This window comes from Otolemur garnettii, unplaced genomic scaffold (genome assembly GCF_000181295.1).
Source record: "Otolemur garnettii isolate 467f Iridium unplaced genomic scaffold, OtoGar3 scaffold00078, whole genome shotgun sequence".
Classification (NCBI taxonomy): domain Eukaryota; kingdom Metazoa; phylum Chordata; class Mammalia; order Primates; family Galagidae; genus Otolemur; species Otolemur garnettii.
Genome location: NW_003852473.1, coordinates 8,155,106 through 8,178,555, shown reverse-complemented (window position 1 = coordinate 8,178,555; position 23,450 = coordinate 8,155,106). Strand labels below are relative to the sequence as shown.

The window sequence follows — 23,450 nt, the reverse complement described above, 5'->3', positions numbered from 1 at the left end:
TTAAATTCAAGAAAATCACCTAGTAAGTAGGAGAGAAAGATGTCAAGTTATGGATATAAAGATGTATTTTTGGTTAAAAAGTTACAAAGGTAATTCCATTAAAAAGATACTCTTAGTGATGGATTTTTGTCCTAATGTAAAATGATTGGTTGTTATAATGTTAAAAAAAAATTGTAGGGCTAAGACTGAGTGTTTAAGAAAATGATGAAAAGTGTAAATAGGTCAAAGAGGATTTATGAAGGCTTAGTTTTATAAAGGAAGATATCTGTGTTCAGGTTGTCTGGAATTGGAAAGCAATTGTAAGTTTTTCTAATAATTAAACGTTGGCGTTAGGGATTCCCCGATGATATAGGACCAAAGGTCTCTGTTGTTTAAGACAATGAGGTTTTCCTGAAGTATTAATAAAATTGCAAGATGTTTGGATACTTCGTTCTAAAATCTGTTTCTTTAGTAGCCATCTTCTAAACTGCCATCTTTATTTTGCGCCTCCCTTTTCCCTGGTATCTGTTTCCCGTATTTTGCTCTGTACAGTGTGTACCTTTCTGCCCAAAGTTTTGATGGAAAAATAAGGATGTACATTATACATGGATAGTACTAATTCTGTATCTGTTTAAATGTTGTAAGTTCTTTTGTTTATGCTTATGTGTTAAAATATAAATCTCTGTGAAAAAAATATGCTAAAATTCCTTTATAGTGCAAAAAATGTACCTAAATAAAAGGAAACAAAAGTTTGAATTAAAAAAATGAAAGATTTTTTTTCTAAAAAGTGATCCAAAACATGGCTGGGCATTATCCATAGGAGTATATTGTAAATGGCAAAATACAGTGATTTTTTTCCCCTTGTTTTAGTTTAAAAGTGTTGTCCTCTACATGTAGAATTTTTTTTTTTGTTTGAGACAGAGTCTCACTATGTCACTCTGGGTAGAGTGCCATGGCGTCACAGCTCATAGCAACCTCTAACTCTTGGGCTTAAGCAATTCTCTTGCCTCAGCCTCCCAAGTACTGTAGCTGGGATACAGGCACCCACCACAATGCCTGCCTATTTTTTGGTTGTAGTTGTCATTGTTGTTTTGGCAGGCCTGGGCCGGATTTCAACCCGCCAGCCTCGGTGTATGTGGCTGGCGCCCTAGTTGCTGAGCTATAGATGCCGAGCCATGAAATTATTTTTATAGAGTTTTGCTTTTGAATTTTCTCAGTCTCAAATCCCAGATATTTAACTTGCTGTATGTTAGAGGTTATATATCACCATCTTTAGCTTTTCTCCCTTGTGAAGGCTTGAGTTGATAACTTGTTTCTTTGACTTTTTATCCCTTCTTCTGTAACTTTTTTCTCTTGCTCTGACTGCTATTACAACCTGACACTGAATTGTTTATCTTGAAGGCCTTGGTTCTGTATTTGTGGGTTTTTTGACCAGACTTGAATTGTTACACTCATTGTGTAACATTTCTTCTCTAAGTTTAAGTGCCCTTTTCTTTGGGGTTAATTTGGAGGTTATCTAAATGAGCTTTTGGAAAGAAGAAACACTGTACAATGCTTTTCTCTTTACCTTTTAGCTGGCCTAAGAAGCAAAGATTCCACTTTTTATCAAGATAACTTCCTGTGTTGCCTTTATTAGGCTTTTGATGGCGCCAAATAAAAATAAATAAAACCTTCTGTTTTAAAAAGGTTAGGTTTTCTCCTTTTTAAAAAAATATATATATAATTCTCTGCATTGTTTTTAAAGCTTTTTGGATATCTCTCTGGTTACATAAATGACTATTATTTCACAAGTGACCTGTGATCCAATTTAGATCAACTGTTTTGAGCCTTTTTTTTTTTGCAGTTTTTGGCCAGGGCTGGGTTTGAACCCACCACCTCTGGCATATGGGGCTGGCGCCCTACTCCTTTGAGCTACAGGCGCTGCCCCGTGTTTTGAGGCTTTTAACATCTTTGACAAGCTTCCTCAAAATAAAATTCTAATATAAGTCTTTTTAACCTAAAATTAGGATTTTCAAGGTGGGCCCCTGGAAAACATGGAAAGACATATCCTGGAGAGATATTAAATTATTAGGATTACTTGGTAAATTTTATAAAAAAATTGTTCAATGATAAATGATACTACATCTTCTTTTAGCTGCATTTATGGGTGTTGTTGATATAAATATTTCAAAAATTAAATAAATTTGTAGAAACTTTTTAAGTTATAATTTTGGTTTATCTTAAATGCTATAGCATTACCTTATCAATTGTAAACTTTTATCAGAATTTTTAAACATCCCTGTTCTAAGAGTTTTTTTGATTCACGCTTACTATTTTAATTCTTCTTTAGAAACATTTATGATCAGATTCATGAGAAAGACTTTTTATATATAAATTTCTAATAAGCTTAAGATCAGTGGACTTAATAAAAATTCCCATAGCTGAGTGTTAATAAAAAAGAATGGATTCATCAGACTACTAGTGGAAATCAAACAGGATAAAATTTAATTATGTGAGGTTGAATAACTGATGAAAATAATGTTTTTACGACTTTATTCAAAACATCGATGGTTCTTTACTCAAATGTTTTCTGGATTTTTGAAGATTTTCTCTTTGAAGCTGTCTGTAATTTATAGCCATTTGTTAAAGTATAATTTTGTAAACACAGATAAAAACATCTATTTTGCTCTCCCTACTTAATTCCTCCACAATTTGAAAACTATTTTTTAGTATTCTTAGGGCAATATAGTTGTTTGCATAAGTCCAATAAAAATCTGCTTGCTCTTTATAGCAATATAGAGTTTAAAACATTTTGGCTGGAACTTTGACTGAAATGTTGTATTTGAGAATATGCATAAAATGCCTGACTTCAAAAGTTCCTAGCTTTACAGTGAGTAAAAAAAAAAAAAAAAGCTGTCACTGCCCAGCAGGCCCTAGAACTTTGAGACTAAGTAAAATCTAAAGTCTGCCGTTGTTTGGCTTAAAGTTTTTAAGTGTGAGATTTCTATGTGGTCAAGTTAGGAAAAAAAGTTATATTTCCAATGAAAAATCTATTCTACACCTTGCAGCTCTGTTCAATGTTTTTGAGTTCCTTTTACCTACCTATAGACTAGACTAGAACCTAAATTCTAGGTTTCTCAAATCCAACTTTCTTCCGTAAAATTAGTAAAAATGGAAATTATCCTGTTCCCAAAGCCCTATAAACTGAAACTATATACATTTTAAGAAATAAGTCTTATGCTTAATGTGTAGGCCACTGCCTGATGCCATAATCAGAGATACTCAAACTGCAAACCAGGATAAGTTGTCATTTTTCAGGCTTTTGAGAACTTTTTCCAAGACATCAGAACAAGACTCCATCTCATAATGAGACTCTCAGCCTTCTTAAATGCCTACCTTTTCACTTGACAAAATAGTCCTGTAATTAAAATTTCACCATCAGTAACTGCTATAAATAACTTGACAAACCCCAACCTAAGAAATTCTTTTAGTCCACCTAGTGGGTAAGTTAAATGGTAATACTATGTATCTCTAACACAGCCTTTCTTTGTGTTGTACTGGTGGTTCCTTTTGTAAAGTTGGCATTCTCTTCCTTAGTGCAACCCAGTCATAAAGTGCTCCTCAGTGGCCACAACAGGTCTCACTAGTCTCCCCAAGGGTCTTTTGATTTGTGTAGATTGTTGCCCTCAGGCTTGTACTCTTGGTTCAAAACTATTATACAAACTAAATTTGTTACGGTGTTGAATTGTTTTTGTATAATGATTTTTAAGCCTTATTCTTATTACTTGTTTAATCTTTGTGAAGTTAACCCTTCTAGATGATTGCTAATAACTATGGAAATAGCAGGAAAGAACTAACTCACTGCTGGCCTCAGGAAAATCTGTCAGCCTCTTTGTTACTCAGATGTTGGCCAGATCATGACTTTAAGACCAGTTTTACCCATCATCATCATTCACTAATCAGCGGTCCAGCTCCTGGAAACTTCACTACTTCTAATGAGCTTTTCTTTATAAACAACACATTACAGTTACATTTCACTTTCTAATAGAACTCTAACCTCTTTGTTCTTTGAACACACCAAAGACCACCAGTCTATGTCTGTGTCCCAAATTGCAGTTCTTGCTTTTCAGAGTAAAATGTTAAGTCTAGAGATTCATTTCTGTGTTTTATTTTTGACTTTGACACGGTTGTGGTCTTCAGTTTGACTGGTCTTTTCTTCTTCAGTGTTTAATCTGCTGTATACTTTCTTACTCAGTGTATTTCTCATCCAAAACATTGTACATTCCATCTCTAGATAACTGGTTTAGGTCATTTAAGAATATGTTCCATGTCTTTGTTTAATATCTTAACCCTCAGTGTAATTTTTTTGAACCTGTAAAGTGGATATAATATCTTCACATTGTTTACTAATTCACTTATCTGTGTCACTTGCAGGTTTTTCCCCTTGTAATTAGTCATATTTTCCTGTTTCTTTACATGCCTGGAATTATTTTATTATACTCTAGACATTGTCAGTTTTATTTTTGGAGAGCTAGATATTTTTACATTCCATAAAGGAGCTTTTTTCTGGTGTGCAGTTATGTTACTTACCGAACAATGTGATCTTTTTACAGCTTGCTCTTAAAATTTGTTAGGCAAGATCAGAACAGCATTTAGTCGAGAGTTAATTTTCTCACCTGCTGGGGAAAGACCTTTCTTAATGCTCTATGGCACATGAATCTTGAGTTTTCCACTTTGGGGTCACTGTTTCGTGTAAGCACCGTGCACTATTACCCATAATTCTTCACCTTGGTTTCCCATGCAGTGATGAGTTCTCAGCTGAGCTCTTGGAAGCTAGCCTGATGCAGACCTATTATAGAGTGCTTCTCTGTGCAATTCTCTTTTCCAGCAATTTGTCTTGCAAACTAGCCATCTTTCCTCACTGAACTCCCACCTTAGCTTCTTTCATTTAGGGATATAGGTGGCACTAATGTGTCCTTTACACAGGGAGGAAACTTTGAGCTAAAGAGCTAAACAGTAGGGCTTGCCTTAACTTCCTTTCCCTCAGAGATCAATGTCAAATGTCTTTGAGAACACTTGTTTCTTTGTATTTTGATTGGTGTTTTAGTTGTCTCAGGCAGAAGGGTAAATTTGTTTCTTAATTCTGTTTTGCCTAGAAGCAGTAGTCTTAGTTTTTCAGTGAATCGATTAGCATATGACTTGTGAATGACCAGCATAAAACCATTATTGAACTTCAAAATTTTGTTTATTAATCTGAGGTTTGTATAGGTTTAATGTATTGTATATATGTATAATTATGCGTATATAGTGCATAAACAAACATACAAAGGAGTATAATAGTAAAACGTGCTTTTCTGAATAGTTCTATGGCATTTTTATTTAGTGTACTAGTGGGATATTTTAAGGAATTTTTTAACGGATCCCTTTATCAAAATTAAGAAAGATTCACATGAGAGGACTTTTTTTGTGACATGAGATTTATCAGTTTTCATGTTCTGTTTTAAAAATAACTATTAATTTTCAGGCATATTAATGAGGATAAAAGAAAAACAGAAGCTCAAAAACAAATTTTTGATGTTGTTTATGAAGTAGATGGTTGCCCGGTAAGTATTCTTTTTTGATAATAGTCAATTTATTTTTTCTTTCTGGTTAATCAGGTTTCTATAGTTTTAATGTAAGCAGAACCTTGGTACCACTTTCTTTTAAATTATGACTTCTTAAAAATTACTTGATATCAAAAGATTGCTATTCATATTTTCAATCTACACAGGCTAATCTTTTATCTTCTCACCGAAGCTTAGTACAGCGAGTTGAAACAATTTCTCTAGGTGAGCACCCCTGTGACAGAGGAGAACAAGTAACTCTCTTCCTCTTCAATGACTGCCTAGAGGTAAAGTTGTACTTTGTATAGAATAATGGCACTGCCGATTTTTGTGACTTCCTTGAGTATTTAAACCAAGCTTTGATTGAAATACAATGTAGAAGTTTAAAGTAAACTCAAATAATCACTTTCTTAAAAAATTTAGAACAATTGTTGATTTAATAATGTTAATAAAGTACTTTTAGAAAGTGTGATATTAAAAAGTATGATAAATTTCTATGACTTTAAATCTAAGTCAAGATGAATATTTTTATGCAAATAAATGCCTTGGTCAAGAATTTGGGGAACTTTTGTTTCTATTCTATATTTATTCAAGTTTCACAAAATACTTAAGAGGTTTTCCTTTTGAAATTTACTTCAATTTTTCCAGCAAAAATGAAGTCAGTATTTTGTTGAAGAGAGAGATAACTTGATAATTTAATAGTACTAATTCTTTATTTCTTGATTCTTCCATTTAAGATTTAAAGTGAATGAGTGATCTAATAATAAAATAAAATAAAATAAAAATAAATACATTGGAACTAAAAAAAAAATAAAGTGAATGAGTGGTCAGCATATTAGCTGAAGTATAATTCTAAAATTCTTAATTGTCCAAATTGTTTTCCTTCTCTGTTATCCCTACAAAAAAATGAATTATGTTTGTGTGGTTTTCAATTTTTTTCTCTTTTTATATGTATTTTTAAACAACAGTCTAGTAAGAGAGATAAAAAGAAGTACATTTTCCTTCATCTTAGTAGAGAAAAATGTTCATTTTGATATGGCAGACATTAACAAGAACACTTATTTGACATTTCTGTTAGTAGTAACTCTTTGTTGCCTTCATCAAAGCAATTGAAGGGTTTCCTTTTTCTTTAAAGTCTGTAAAGACTTCTCTACTTTTATTCTTCTCTACTTCTCTTGAAGTGCTGCCCTCTTATACCATATACATGATTATTTATAGTGTAACATACAAGAGACTCTTAGACAGCAAGCCATGTACAGAATAATTGCTGATGCACTAAAATCTCACCAAAAAGTCACTTGTGTTAAATACAGAGTTTTGTTGTTATGAGCTTAATGAAAAAAGATATTTTCATTTGGTCAGTAATGTTACAAAAAGCACAAAAGTAAAAAGAAAGTAAAAATACCATACATAAGTGACCACATCCTAAAGTGAGAAAGTGAAATCATGAACCACCAATTTTGAACTACCTGTCTCTCCCATGAGAACTTCAGTTTGTCTTGCTTCTGAGAGACAGGGGTAGGTGAAAGAGTTAATTTTTGACCAAATTTTGACTCAATTTGTATTATCATGGAGTTTCTCAGTTTGCTTTTTCTTTTGAAGTCCCTTAGGTCTTCTTGTGTGTGTGTTTTTTTTTTAATAATTAAAATGGCTTTATTCCACCTGGGTGCAGGTTGTGTAAGATTTCCCTCCCTGGGTTGGGAAAAAATCCACTTTTCTTTCTTTCTTTCTTTTTTTTTTTTTTTTACATCATCTTGTTCATTCATCTAATGGGTTAATGGGTTAGGTTATCTGTATTTTCTTGCTTATCTATTCTGGTTTTCACATCCTTATTCCTGATAACAGCTGTGCCTTGCTTTAAATTTGATCTTATATCCCTACCAGGTTCCATGAAGCCTTCTGTCATTAACTCATGGCCTTTCTTTCCTCTTTAATTCCTGTCTTTGGCCATCCCCTGTGGCTTCTAAGCCCCTGGAAGGGGACTCTCATTTCTTTTGCCTTCTTGAATTTAGTATTATTTTGTTGTATTCTTTTTTGTGTTCCCTGCCTCATAATCAATTCAACAGAAACTGCTTTATTTCTGACATATTTGGACTTTAAAATTCATGATCAATAAAAATTTAAAAAACAAAAATAATAAATTCTAAATGATCTCTTATTCTTTAGCTTATTTATTTAAAAGAATTAACACGTTTCTTAGCAAATTTGAGATGAAAAGTATGGTAGTTCCTTGACTGATAATCTAAGGCAAACATCATACTTAATGATAAAACTTAGAAACATTCAAAATGGGTAAAATCTAGATTGTTTTCTCTTTAATATGATAAGTGATATTTTTATGGAAACTAAACTAATTTTGAATTTGTTTCCTTTTTTATATAATCTGTGTTTTGAGGGTTTTCAGTTTTAATACTTGTTTTTAATAATAAGCTTTAAATCATTTAATAATCAAATTAATTTATAAGTATATTCTAATATTACAGTGGAAAAATTATTAAGACTTTATTGCTTATTTCACTATATTAACATAAATGATCTTTTGATATCTGGTATAAATATATTTGATATGTGACATGGATCTGTTTCATGTTTCTGCATCAGTGTAGATATGATACACTGCTTAGCTTTTGGTCTTTTCTCAGTAGCCACCACAAAGTTTTTCAGCCATTTTGTCATATTTATGTGATGACCAATCTGTCTTATTTTAGTAAGTAATTGAAACTAAAGTCATTTTATGTTAATATATTTCAGTTGATAATTATTATTGTAAAAGTGATGTTCTTTAACAAAAGAACAAGAGATGTTCTTTAACAATAATATACTAAGCTTTCACGGAAGTAAAAATAAAAAATTTAAAGATCTTATACAATTCATAGAACATCAGGAATCACAAGGTCCTTTCTAGTTTTGCTCCTGTCTTCTCCACTGTTACTTTGCCTCTTTTCTTTTGAATGAGATCCCAGTTTAGGTAAACTTATATCCTAACACAACATCTTGAATTTATAATTTATATCAGTTATTTAATGTATTATTTAATTACGTTTGTAATATTTCCCTTTCTCAATAGTGTATAAATATGACAGTAGGAACCATAGATGTTATTTGCTCATTTATCCAAAACAGCTGTTCCCCTTCTAAACTCAAGGCTTTTGTTTCAAGATTCCTTCATCGGGCAGCGCCTGTGGCTCAGTGAGTAGGGCGCCGGCCCCATATACCAAGGGTGGTGGGTTTGAGCCCGGCCCCGACCAAACTGTGACAAAAAATAGCTGGGTGTTATGGCAGGCACCTGTGGTCCCAGCTACTTGGGAGGCTAAGGCAAGAGAATCACCTAAGCCCAAGAGCTGGAGGGTGCTATGAGCTGTGACACCATGGCACACCAAGGGTGACAAAGTGAGACTCTGTCTCTTAAAAGAAAAAAAAGAATAGATTCCTTCATTGTTTGATTCTATTGCTTCTCACAGTGCTGCTAGTTCTTTCCTACTTCTGGAACCTTTTCCAGACACAATATTCCTTTGGCTGTTTTCCTGATTTTTGAGTTCCTATATAAACATGGGCGTTTCTGCTACACTGTTATATGATTTTGTCACCTAGTAAATCTGCTTACACTATAGCAATTTTAGAATGTTTTATATATAGTTAAATGAGTTTTATATAGATTCATATATTTATTGCTATTTTATCTTTAAGTAGTTGGTCTGTATTATTCATATTACTGATGATGACTTTTTTATTTTCTATAATCAGATAGCAAGAAAACGGCATAAGGTTATTGGTAATTTTAGGAGTCCTCATGGCCATGCCCGACCTCCAGCCTCTCTTAAGCATATTCATCTAATGCCTCTTTCTCAGATTAAGAAGGTGCTGGACATAAGAGAGACAGAAGGTATGCTCCTTGATGAACTATTGGTTGACTAAAAGTAGCTCATATTTATTGTAGGTTTAATTAACTCCATTATGAATTTTTTTAAACTGGTAAATTATCTTTTAAATGGTTGATTCTGCTAAAGAAATTGTTCTTGTACCTCTATTCCAATTCCTTTTCTAGAGACATACTTCATTTTTTTATGTTGTCAGAAGAAAGTCTGTTTCAACCTATAAGATATCCTCATCTGTTAAGAGTTCAAGAGCTCTTAAATGGCTATGCATTAAAATAGTGCCCAAACTTAGCCTTTTTTTCACACTAAAATTTAAAGAAAACTTACTTTGTTTTCTTCAGGATGCAAAAGAGGTAACTGGGTCTATTACCTGCACTTCATATCTTAACAACTTTCCTGTTGCCAGTGGCTGCATTTTTAGGGATATGTTTAGGATATGGATCAAGAATAGATGCAAGTGAAATAAGTATACGTAAAGTTACTGGTAGACTTGATAAGGGGTCAAGTATGTATTAAGGACCATTTTTACTCTTATCATTGATGCTATTAGGGAGAGTCCTTTGCAGGCCTGAAATTGCCAAAAATTGTTTACCTAAAACAATGCCATGTTTAATTGGAAGTTGGTACTATATGTGTATGGCCATATCCTGGACATTGGGCATATGTTTTTACAATGTAAGCTTTGTCCATCACTGATTCCTCTAATGATGAAAGGTTTCAATTCATGAGAAATGATTCTTTTTTTTTGCAGTTTTTGGCTGGGGCTGGGTTTGAACCCACCACCTCCAGCATATGGGCCTGTGCCCTACTCCTTTGAGCGATGGCGCTACTGCCTGAGAAATGATTCTTAAAGCAAACTTGAACAGCAAAATATATGTTGCTTTTTTCACTTAGTTCTCAAATTTTAGATGTATGAAAGGTTACATTGTATCATCTTCCATGGGGCATTGGTTCTAGCACCTCCCATAAATACTGGAATCTGTGGATGCTCCAGTCCCTGATATAAAATGGCATTATATTTGCATATAACCCATGCACATCTTCCCCTTTTGATCTAATTATTCTTAAACTCTATTATAGAAAAGATTAAATATCATGGAAATATTGCTTAATATATTATATTAACTTAATGTAATTAAGTTATCAATATTTGTTCCTTACATAGTGTACTATTACTATTATTCTTTCCAGTACTTTGATTTAATGTAATGATATTCTTGTCTAGTTGAAAACAGAGGGGTCAGGAGTGTAAAGAAGAAATAATTTCATTGAAATTTTGTTGCTCTGAGGGAATTAAATTTGTATAAATCTGTCATTTTCTAAGGAGTAACACTGAATGTTTATGATTATTCTGGAACCCTAGATTGCCACAATGCTTTTGCCTTGCTTGTGAGGCCCCCAACAGAGCAGGCAAACATACTGCTCAGTTTCCAGATGACATCAGATGAACTTCCAAAAGAAGACTGGCTAAGGATGCTGTGTCGACATGTAGCCAATACCATTTGCAAAGCTGATGCTGTAAGTTCTGTAACCAGCATTATAATGATGGTTTAAACTCCGGGTCAGCACAGTCAGGCTAAACTTCCTTTGTATTTCTTTGTAGGCCCCTATTTTTCACACTGATAGACCTGTACATTTTTAATGGCTTATTTACTACGAGTGTTTTAGTTCTGTGTATATTTGGAAACACTGGTTTAACAAGTTGTTCTGGAAAAGACTTTTAAAATTCAGACATAAGTATTTTTGCAGTCCATAGCTTATATACAGATAGGCCCTCACAGTCTTATATCTTCTGTGCCTTTGATTTAGTGAGGCTTTGGAGTTTTTGTAATATACCCTGTGATTTTCACTGGCGCTCTTAAATGTGGCTATTAGTAAACAGAGAATATTTGTTCTTTTTTTTCCTTAAATATGGAAAGCAATAGATGGATTGTCACAATCCATTTTTCTCATGCCAGCCTCTTAAAGTCAAATTATATATTATGAATATATAATTATTATACAGATTAAAGTGAAAATAGATGAAAAATCAAAATATTGAAGTTAAATGACTTTGCTGGATGTCAGGTAGCCTGTAGGAGATCTTGGATAAAATCTAGACCCCCTAAAATATAATTTGATTTCCTCATCTCCGTATGTGTGAGAGACAATAATAGGCTTATATAGACTCTTAATCTGGGCACAAATGACATAGGTTGAGAGAATGTATTGGTATAATATAAGGTAGATGACCCTGTTCAGTACAATAGTACTGTAACTGAGATTGCCTTAGACATTTTTATGGGAATAAAACATTTTGTCATAGTTAAGTCTGACCTTGGAAGATATTGAAGTATAATGTGGTTTATAAGGTAAATAATTAAAACCCTCTACCAACGTTTTTAGAATCAGACTTTTTGATTTGTTTGTTTGTTTTTCTCATTTTGGATTTCTGTGAGCCACAAGTATGTTATTACAAATAAAAAATTATTTTTTCACAAAATAGGTTCATAGAGGGAAATAAAATGCTAGCATGTACACCATAATGCCAGCTAGAAAAAATGGGAGAACTAGCTTTTGCTATAAGGCTTACACAATTCCTTAATAAAGAATTTTTTTCAGAGTTCTGGGTATCCATATATAAGATGGGCTTCCTTACATTATAGTAATTCCTAATTATGGAAATAACTCCTGGATTTATCAGGATATCAGACTGTGTGTATCATATAATCATTTTCATATGTATAACCTTAATACTGAAATGTCAAATTAATGGGAAATTTCTCTTAAAATGCAATCTATTGAATTAACTAGCCACGAGATTGCCAATACTAGAACTGAGATATAGACGGTGAATGGTAAAATTTTATGAAGTAAAATAAGCCACAAGATGGCAGCAAATGTTTAACTATGTTCTGATTTATACTTAGATCACAAAATTCTTCTATGTGGAAATCTTGTTCTTAAGAAATACGTTTATAAATTCAGAGGTTTAGTGACTTTAGCTAAGCCCTTTCCTGCATTTAAAATTCTACATGTAGTAAATTTTTTAAAAGCACTGAGTTAAATGTTTTATTTTAGAACATTTTCCCATATTGAAGAGAAAGTATTGCTAAATATATATGTACAAAAGATGTAAAAGATATAAAAATCTGATTCTTGAGTTAGTAGCTTTTGTCTTTTTAGTGTATATATTTTTGATGTCCTAAATCGGTGGTTCTCAACCTCAGGGTTGTGACCCCTTTTTAACAATGCAAATACATCGCGACATTAGGAAGCTTGAGAACCACTGTCTAAATAATTTGAACTTGCTTAATTAAAAGAGTAATATAAACACAGCTAGTTTCTTCTGTATTATTTTATTCATTGAACCCTTTTGTAAATGACTTCAGAGTTAAAATTTTCAGGCTAAAAGAAAAGTTAATCTAAATCATTATTTTATATGTGAAACTAAGGCCAAGAGCAATGACTGATTAGTGTAAAGCTAAAAAGAATCTAGATATTCTCATTTTTAGTCAAGCCCTCATGATAGTTTTTTTCTCCAATGATATCATGTCCCATATTCTGCTATTTCAGAATTTACAGATTAAAGTTTAAATTTATTTAAAATCTTATTCAGAATCCATATACAGTAGATATATAGAGAGAGCTATTGCCAGCATGTAATCTCTAATTGCATTCATTCTCTTACGGTTCATATGTCACCTGAGGTCAGATGGTAGCTTTATTGAGGACATTACAAATTTCTAACCTCTATACAGTATCAAAAGTATAATCTTACTAACAAATGAATATGGACAATGATACCCACCTTCCCAATTTGGTAAGTTTAGAAGTAACTTGATAATTGAATGCATATGGTACAATTCAGTACTTTTGCCACTATTTATATTTCCTTTAAAAATCAAACTTTTCTACACAGTGGTCAAATCACTACTGGCTACTTATGAATTGCAATACTCATTCTTAGTTTTTAAACTTGTAAGTAGAATTTCTAACTGTGTGAGGAATAAATTGGAAATAGAACATATGTGAAAAGAGTTTGTGCTTATGAGCCCATGATATTTATAACAAGTTAATATGATTTGTACTTAAAAGTATAACTATTCTGCTAGTTATTAGGTATGTGCAGAACATTGTTAACATCAGTGCCTGTTATTGGTACTACTTTAATTTGGCCAAATTAGAAACTCGAACCCGCAGATTCCAGTGAGGAAATCATTGAGTAACAAGCTGAAGAAGGGGGCACATGGTAGTAGTTATTTTTGCTTTCGCATCTGGGAGATTAAGGACTAAGAGGAGAGGAGAGTTTAGGGAGAGAAAGGGTCTGATAATTCACAAGTAGACGAGTTCATTGCTTACGATGTCAAATGCTAGAAAATGTCCTGTGAGTTAACACTCAGGAATAAAGTTCTAAAATTTATAGCTGAGGCTTAGTTTCTCCTGTAATTACTATTATGTATGTTAATGGGAGAGATTGATTATTACTTTTTAGTCTTAAACTTGTGAAGTCTATCTTCAAAACTAGGTGAATTAGGGGCTGGATTAGGAAAATTCCTGCCCTTCCAAAGGTTCTTAAATGTTTGACATATTTTGAAGAAGTATGTTTTTTAATGTATTTGTTATTAAAAATGAGTTTTGGTTATGCTATAAATTTTATTTTTATTTTGTTTTAGAAATTTAGAGGAATAGATTAAAAAGAAGGAAAAACATTTTTGGAAGAAAGGAGGGAATCATTTAAAAAAAAAAAGTAACAGAAGTCTAGGAAGTTTCACTCCTGCCCATAATGTACTCTCCTCTATGCCAGGGAGAGCCACAAAACTTCATATTTACACCTTAGGGGACAGTTTTGTTGTATTTTTAACTTTAGTAAACTGGTTAGCCTTTTAGTTACTCTGAACTCAGAATCTTTTAGGAATGTAAAAGATCTTGTATCTTTTCACTCCTCCAAATCAGAAGTAATTTAGTTGTTTCTGGAGAGAAAAAATGATGCCCCCTTCTCCCTTTTTAGCTCATAGGTGGTTATTAATGCTTAGTTAAAGTAAGAGTAGGAAAAACTGAGAAGCCCTTTTTTTATTAGCATCTGCTAATGATTTAAATTTCAGAGGCCTTAATTATAAAGAGTATTTCCTCAAAATTAAACACACTTGGAGTTTAGTTTCATTGTACATACATAGATAGATACATTTTGCCTAGGGCTGCGGTTCTCCTGCCCGGGCACTATAACTAGGTGGAATCTCTTTTCAAAAAAGAAAGAAAGGAAAAGAAAGAAAAATTTTGGTACATTTTGCATAAACATGTTATGCAAAGAGTATATTTAAATTAATAATATTTAGTTTTATATGTATGCTATGATTTTTACCATCACTTTTAAATCAAAAGATAACTATTTGTACTTAAGGAAAAAAATATATAAGAGCATATTGCAATAAAATATACGTTTCTTACTTATGTCTAGCCAGTCTTTGTTTTCAGAGGTATGATTTTTGGTGCTTCCTTTGGTATCTTTCTAGAACTATAAGAATAAAGTTTTCTTCAAAAACATGCATTTCTTATTAGATTTATTCCTACGTAATTTTCTCTTTATACTATCATAAAAGAAGAGTATTTTAGCTGTTTCTAAGTTGTTTTGTAAATAGATGAATCTTTGATAGATGTATGTTCAATTTGTAACCAGTCACTTTTAATAAATTCTCTTTTTGTACTTTCCAGCTAACTTTGTTGGCTTTCTTGTCTTTTAGTTCTTAAAAACATTATAAGTTAACCAATTCCAATGAATATTGACAAATTACTTTGTAGTTTAAAAATGAAACATAATAGAGGAAAATACACTTATTTTAGTTTTTTTTTTGAGACAGAGTCTCACTATGTCACCCTGGGTAGAGTGTAGCGTGGCATCACAGCTCACAGCAACCTCAAACTCTTGGGCTTAAGCGATTCTCTTGCCTCAGCCTCCCAGGTAGCTGGGACTATAGGCGCCTGCCACAATGCCTGGGTATTTTTTTGTTGTTGTTGCAGTTGTCATTGTTGTTTAAGTGGCCCCGGGCCAGGTTTGAATCCACAAGCCTGGGTGTATGTGGCTGGCATCCTGCCCACTGAGCTATGGGCATCCCCTATCTTTTTAATTACTATTTTATTTTATTTATAGTATTATTTTATTACTATTATTTATTTTAGCTTTAATTAATTATTTTACTTATGATTGACACAATTGTATATATTTATAGGTACAGTATGATTATAGGGTATAGTTTTAATGCATATACATTATATAATGAGCAGGTCCAGATAATTACCATATCTATCACCTTAAACATTTATGATTTCTTTGAGGAAAATATATTTAAATGTCAAAACATTTTTCTGAATTTACCTCTGTATCTTATGGTCAGATTGTAAGTTTTTAATATATATTTTTTGATTGAAATCAAAATTTAAGATGGAATGAAATGAAAACAAAATTAAGTTCATGAAAGTAAAGACATAGCTGTGCTTAGCCACACATATAGCAATATAGTAACTGTGATTCCTCTACTGGGAAAGTAGGAAATCTTACTAAAGCATAACCTTACAGGTATGTGTGGATGGGGGGCTTGGGAATAGAGACTGAGCTTGAATGACATTCCTCACTGCTTTGTTTCTCACGGATTGGCAAGAGGTGTTAAGTATTCAGAATTATTTTGCAAGGTAACTGACAAGAACCAACTGAAAACTATTAGAACTTATGCCACAGTTTAGTAAAATAGCCAATTAAAATGTAAATACATGGATAACTGTAGTTTTCCTTTATCCTGGTAGTAATCGGAAAGTACAGATCTCTTTCCAGTAAAATTTTATTAAAAATATCTATGAATGGCCTTATAAAAAATTCATAAAAGCTATTTTAAGAAAGCTACAGTGCTTAAGAGACCTGTGATATTCCTGAATGAGAATGCTGACTAAACACAAAGGTGATGGTTCATTTTTAATTAAATTATAAATTTATTGCTATCTATAAAATCCTGTAGGGAACTTTTGGCTTTAAAATGATTCCAAAGATGATTTTTAAAGAAAAAGCAATAATACCTAAGAACATTTAGGAAACAGTACTTTCTTTATACGACATAAAATTGTACTTCTAAAGTTACAGTGATCAGAACATGGTACTGATTAAAAAATTAATAGGTGCACCAATGGAAAGGATAAATGGCCTTGAAAGAAGACTTTATTGTATGATAAATGTAGACATTTAACTAAGGTTGTTAAAGCATGATGCTAGGACAATTGGTTAAGCATTAGAGAATATTAGATGTATATTCTAACCTTGTGTCCCATAAATTATAGATAAATTAAGAGTTAAATGTGAAAACATGAAACCATTCTAAAAACCTATAAAAATGTAGGTGGCAAATATTAGCTTTTTTAAGTAGGAAGTATTTTGTAGGCTGAGAAGCAGTGTAAGAGTAAAAAATGCGTATCTATAGAGTTTAACAAAGAAACTAAAATCTCTTAAAATAATTAGGAATATAAAATTAGAGGCAAAGTAAAATTGGGGGAAATATTGGCAAAAACTTCACAAATTATTTCCTTTCATTAAAAGTTTTTTGTATAATTAAATAAAAGCACTAGTACTTAAACACTAATTTAAAAATGGGAAAAGTATATAAGTAGATAATTCACAAATAAGAAAGCTTTAAGAGCCAGAAAACATGGGGGAAAAAAAGCAACACACTTCAGTAATTTAAAGCTCTACAGATTAATAGAGCAATATGTCATTTCTTTTTTTGTTTACACACCAAATTACAAGAAATTTTTTAAAGAAAACTATTGAAGGCTATTGAGGCAAGGTAGAAGTTGAAATAGTATACCTTTTTATCCACCAGGAACTTCCACACTCTTCTTTTCAACTCTAAGTGTTCTAGCTTAGAAATCACACGTGGTTTTTACATACATAGATTTTAGCTTATTTCTTTTTTTAATTTCGGTAAAATGTGCATAACATAATATATCCCAGTTTTAACTGTTTTTAAGTGTGCAATTAAATGGCATTAACTGTTATGCAATATTGTTGCCATCTATCTCTGGAACCTTTTCATTTTTCCAACTGGAACTCTGTACCTATTATATAATAGTTCTCCATTACCCTACTTTAAATGCATAAAAAGAGTAGAATGATAAAATTATAGTATAATCAAAAAAGATTTATCAGCTGTTTGTTAAGAGTAATTCCTTTGAATATTTAATGACATAAAAAAATACAATGTACAGCACACTGAAAAACATAAAATACAAAACTGAATAGTATGATTCAAATTTTGTTATTAAAAACATTTTTATTCATGTAGAAAAATATCGGTGAGAAACATACCAAAATGGTAGTAATTGGTTAGTAGAGTTAAAGGTAATTTATTTTAAATTTGTGTTTTCTGGGCAGCACCTGTGGCTCAAAAGAGTAGGGCGCCAGCCCCATATGCCAGAGGTGGTGGGTTCAAACCCAGCCCTGGCTCCCCCAAAAAAAATTGTAAAAAAAAAAAATATGTGTTTGCTAAATTTTTCTTTCTTTTTTCTTTGAGACAGTGTCTCCCTGTGTCGCAAACTAGAATGCTGCAACATCACAGCTCACAGCAACCTCAAACTCTTGGGCTTAAGTGATTCTCTTGCTTCAGCCTCCCAAGTAGCTGGGACTACAGATGCCCAGCACAATGCCTGGCTATTTTTTGTTGCAGTTGTAATTGGTTAGCTGGCCTGGGCTGGGTTCAAACCCGCCATCCTCGGTATCTGTGGCTGGCACCTAAACACTGTGCTACGGGTGCTGAACCTGCTAAATTTCTTTTTAACTCAAAAAATAATTATGCTGTTTTTGGAAGATGCTGGCAGTGGCGAGTACTCTTACCTGATTGGGATTAAATAAGCAACCAAGAGTCACTTCACAAGTGGATCAGGTGGAAAGAGCAGGTCTGGGCTGGTAGAGGGGATTTGGTTGTTCAAATGATAGAATTAGAAAAGCTTTAGCAAAACCAATGCTGACTGTGGGTATCAAGGATAGAGCGCCAAAGCAAGTATTATAGTTGTAGAGTATAATACTTAACAACTCTATTTGTAAAGAGGCTTAGCATTTGATTTCAAAGTACTCCTGTGCATTATCCTGTTTTAGCCTTATGATTGTATGGGTTGAGTGTACCCTAGATAGTTTCCACATTTTGCAGATAAGAAAATGTTCAGCCTGTAGTCCCAGCTACTTGGGAGGCTGAGATACGAGAATTGCCTAAGCCCAAGAACTGGAGGTTGCTGTGAGCTGTGACGTCACAGCACTCTACCAAGGGCGACAAAATGAGACTCTGTCTCTTAAAAAAAGAAAAAAAGAAAATGTTCAGAAAAAACAACTATGACATGGTTGTATAAAATTCACTCTAGCTGCAAGATGATAGTGCTGGTATAGTCTTATACCACAAGGCAATTTACCAAATCATGGTCTAGATTTATGCAAAATTGGTTATGGGACTGTGCAAAAACATTTTGTCTGATTGACTTTCTTGTGAACGGCCAACCATAACAAGGAAGTAATGTTTTGAATTGATAGTACTTTGAGGTGAGTCACCTTTTTTTAGTGATTCAGTGGTTCTTGGCCTATGTGAGATATTTCTGAACATTTATTTTTAATTGGCACATCATTGTACATATTTATGGGGTACAGTGTATACATGTTCAATACATGTATAGTGATCCGGTTAGAGTATCTGGAATGCCTGTTCCTCTTAGGTTCATCATTTCATTGTGTGAGCATTCAATATCTTCTCCTAGTTATTCTGAAGGACACTGTGTAGTCACCCTGCTGTGCAGTAGCACATCAGAACTCATTTCATCTAGCTAATTTTGCGCCCCTTAACCAATTTCTCCCCATCTCCCATGCCCTCCAAACCTCCCTAGCCTCTGCTGATCTCATAGAAGTATAGAATAGATTAGTGGGTATATGAGGTTTTTACCTTCTTTGGGAATGTGGTATAAGTTGTGAACTCTCACCTTAGAAAAATGCACTTTGCACATGTGCATCCAGAATTTTGCATACACTTGCAGGGGACTTGCATACACCCTGATTTCTATCCATTGTCACCCTAAGAGTTCTTGATGACAAGTTTAGAATTTCTGATTTAGAATCCTTACAAATGCTAATCGAAGGAAGAAAGTTTAAATCCTTATTTGAGATCATATCAAGGAAAGTATTTGTAATATTGATTCTGTAATAGACTTCTATTTCTGTAGAAATGCTTACTATTTAAGCATTAAGTTTAAGTCTTCTAAATTTCTAGCTTGTTAGTTTTAGATTTCTAGCTTAGTAAGATTTATATTGAGGTCTGTCTTCAGTTGCTTTGGTATGTATGGTTCTTGCAACAAATTATTCATTACTGAATGCTTTTTTCCCCACTATCTTTAAATTTGGACATTTCAGAAAAGAGATTATATATCAAACATCAAGCTCATCAAAAATCTGGAGTAGCTTTATTTGCAGGTACTCCTATATGTACAAATATATGTGATGGTTTGATTTTTAGGAACTGTTATGCTTTTTATTTTAAAATAATAAAAAAGAGTATTATTTTTTAATAGGAGAATCTTATTTACACTGCTGATCCAGAATCCTTTGAAGTAAATACAAAAGATATGGACAGTACATTGAGTAGAGCTTCTAGAGCAATAAAAAAGACTTCAAAAAAGGTGAGTTTTTGTAAATTATTATTTGACATAGCTCTACAGTATATTTTCCAGACTATAGTCCAGAATAGTCAAATAATATTGCCATAGACACCAGTGTAAAGATAATCTATACAACAAAGCTGTTCTCACAGAGACAATAGTTTTAGTTCAGTGATTTCTTTGTCTTAGTAATTATAACTTGTTATCTCTCCTATTCTTGTCATAGTGATAATACTATGAATTATACTTCAGTAGAAATGTACTGTTGATGTTTAGATCTGGGTATGTGTATGTTCCTTTTAAATACCATCTCAGATATTTTTCAGCAAATGTAACATGATAAGAGACAGGAGACTCGTAATCTGTTCCTGACCCTAGACGTATGTTTTAGTTTTCTCGTGTTGGAGACAATTCCTTACTTAACCTTCTCAGAGTTGTTGAGGACTGTATAAGTACATTGGTAAATGGGGCTTTTTGAAAGTACAACTAGAATTTTAGTGTTCTAAGGGAAATTTGCAGCCATATTCTCTTTTGTTAAATTTATAAGTTTTGTTTTCTTTCTCTTTGTAGAAAGGCCTTGTATGTTAGGTCATCTCCATATCTTCCCTTATTTAATATGTATTATGTATAACAAACAAACATATTAAATGATATTTCAAGTGAACTCTTACAATAAGGAAAGGAGATTTCTGTTGATTTTTTTGTATTAAAGATCTCATGACCACTCTGACTGAGTCGGACAAAAACCCAAGGTTCTTTCCTCCAAGGCTAGGTTTTTTTTCTTTATCCTTTTTCCATTGGACTACAATGCTCTTTTACTGCAAGATGGAGTAGTCTACAAAATTGTTCTCACTGCTTTGTGCCAAAGAGATTCTAATTCTGCCACATACTATTAGTAGAAAACTTTTCATATATTTTTTACTTTTTTACATATAAACATTCTTATCAGCTATGTTACATTTGTCCAGGCTTACCTTATGGTAACTCTTTTTACTTGTAGGTTACAAGAGCATTTTCTTTCTCCAAAACTCCAAAAAGAGCTCTACGAAGGGCTCTCATGACTTCCCACAGCTCAGTGGAGGGAAAAAGCCCTCCCAGTAGTGATAAACATGTTGTGAGTCGTCTGTCCAGCACATCATCGTTAGCAGTAAGTGGTTCTCAATTGGTATGGAACTTGTTGACTTTTAATAAATATTAATATCTTCCACCATTTTTATGTATCCTTAAGCTTCTAACCTCTTTTTGGGTAAAGGCAACTGAGAAAACCTTACTATTAATGAACTAGAGACATACTTAACACGTAGTTTGATATGACATTTTATTGGGATTGAAATGTATTCTAAAATCTCTAGAAAAGAAAGATGTTTCAATGTGGCCTATCTCTTTACTAATATTAATACCTGTGGTTCTGTTTATACAGATTGGTTTCAGTAACGTAGCAGAAACTGTTTTATTCCTTCTACAATAAGGAATGTCTGTGATGAGTAGACTGTAACCTCTGACACTGAATTTCAGAGGATGATCTGAGCTCTAAATTCATGTATATATTTTTAAATGTTTTCTGAACAACACAAACTTCCATTAAACACAGAATTATTAGGTATTAATATCAAGTGGCTTTCTAACATGTATTCTTATCACCAAGTATTTGAGTGATACATCTGTTTTTGTAAAATTATTATCCTAACCTATCGAGGTTAAGAAAAGCAATTGGGCTGTTTCTTCTTCACTGTGTGTCCTTCAGCACATTTCTTCTTCTCTCTAATCTGCAGGTGCAAGAAAAGATGTTAATTGTGCTTCCTTATCCAGTTCTGTTATTGTAAGGCCTACATAACATATATGTGTGTGTCGTATAGTCACACAGGCATTTGATGTGACTGTATACTGAGAGGCCTTTTGCATAGTAGTTAAGAGCATGAACTCTGGAACCCAAGTGTTCAAATCCTTGCTCTGCTATTTACTAGTTTTATGACTTTTGGCAAGTTATTAAAGATCTCTGTGTTTTAGTTTCACTATCTATAAAATGAGTCTCAAGTAGTTGTAAGGATTAAATGAGTTACTATATGTAAAGTGCGTTGGCACATTATGAGGGCTCTGTTTTATAAGTGGTTACTTTTTATTATATAAAATATATACAGGCAAGACATATACTAATATTTTTTAAGAAGCTAGTTAAAGTTTTTAGTTAACACATCAAAGAGTTAATGGCTAAATCTGTTAGTATATTTACATAGGTTTTTGATCAAAGTTAACCTTAACCAATGGGAGAGAAATTATGCTAGTTGATAATGTAAATATTTGCAAAATAATTTAATCAAAATTGACAAAATATAGATAAATATTCACTTGTTAAAATTAGATTATAAGCATTTTCAAGGTCAGAGTACTATCCTTTGTTTATTTCCTGCATCTATAGTAAATATTGTAAATTTTATTGCCTTTCAAATGATAGGAACACCTGAAATATATTAAAAACATTCATGTCTTCTTCTCAAATGCTTGTTTCTGTTCTAACAGATTACCCGTTCTGTTTCCACAAGCAATGTAATTGGATTTACTAAGCATGTTAATGTTCAGCGCTCAGGCTCTACGGGTGGGCACGCTAAATACTCCTGGTTTCCATCCACACGTCATTCTGCCTCCCAACCTAGTTTTTCAGAGATACTAGAAGGAAATATTGATTTTTCAAATTTCAAAAAAGGTTCTTTTCACGTCATCTTTGACATTTGTGAAGAATTAGGAGATTTGCCAAGCACTAATGGAAGCAAGCCTCATGAAGTTTGATGTGAGCGTAATTAGCTATCTGAGATTTGTGTTTATGGAAAAACAGGGAAGTGTTCTTTCTCCGGTGGATAACTCATTGGTTGGGTGGGGACTTTGTAAGTTACACTTTATATCTGCTTTGAATTCACAATTGAGGTTTAATACAGTTTCTCTACATGTTGGCACATAAAAATATTTTTGGAAGGTAATTTACTTTTAAGTGTGAAAAAAATGAAATGAAAATTTACTTTGGAAATTTTCTTATTTAGGACTGTGATCATTTTACTTTTTATTTATTTTTTATTTTTGTTTTGGGTTAATTTGAGGGTACAGAGAATTAGGTAACAATGTTTGCATTTGTTGGGTTGAGTCCCTCTTATAATAGAACAATGATCATTTTAAAGAATAGTAATGCCATGAGTAGTGGATGTATATTTCCAGATCTGATTCTTAATGCTAGATTTATGGCATTTATATAAGATTTATGATTTTAATATGGCAATTCGTAAGAGTGCCACCTGAGAAAAATATAAACTGTTATATAGGTCGTTTTATTATCACTTGAATGGTAGTACCTTGCCAACTGAGTTTTTTTTTTTTT

General features: G+C 32.7%; 1 protein-coding gene across 4 annotated transcripts in view; it reads left to right on the top strand.

The window, feature by feature from the left end:
• Positions 1 to 23,450, top strand: part of ECT2 (epithelial cell transforming 2) — a 67,820-nt gene that overhangs the window by 41,804 nt on the left and 2,566 nt on the right. For 3 of the 4 annotated variants that reach the window (XM_003794289.1, XM_003794290.1, XM_023515761.1), the window contains 6 exons: positions 5,483 to 5,561; positions 5,729 to 5,848; positions 9,306 to 9,444; positions 10,800 to 10,954; positions 20,000 to 20,107; positions 21,087 to 21,233. In XM_003794289.1, the coding sequence (XP_003794337.1) occupies positions 5,483 to 5,561; positions 5,729 to 5,848; positions 9,306 to 9,444; positions 10,800 to 10,954; positions 20,000 to 20,107; positions 21,087 to 21,233 (748 nt within the window). Of the gene's footprint in view, positions 1 to 5,482; positions 5,562 to 5,728; positions 5,849 to 9,305; positions 9,445 to 10,799; positions 10,955 to 19,999; positions 20,108 to 21,086; positions 21,234 to 22,603; positions 22,872 to 23,450 lie in introns of all 4 variants that reach the window. The other variant, XM_023515760.1, reaches the window with a different exon arrangement.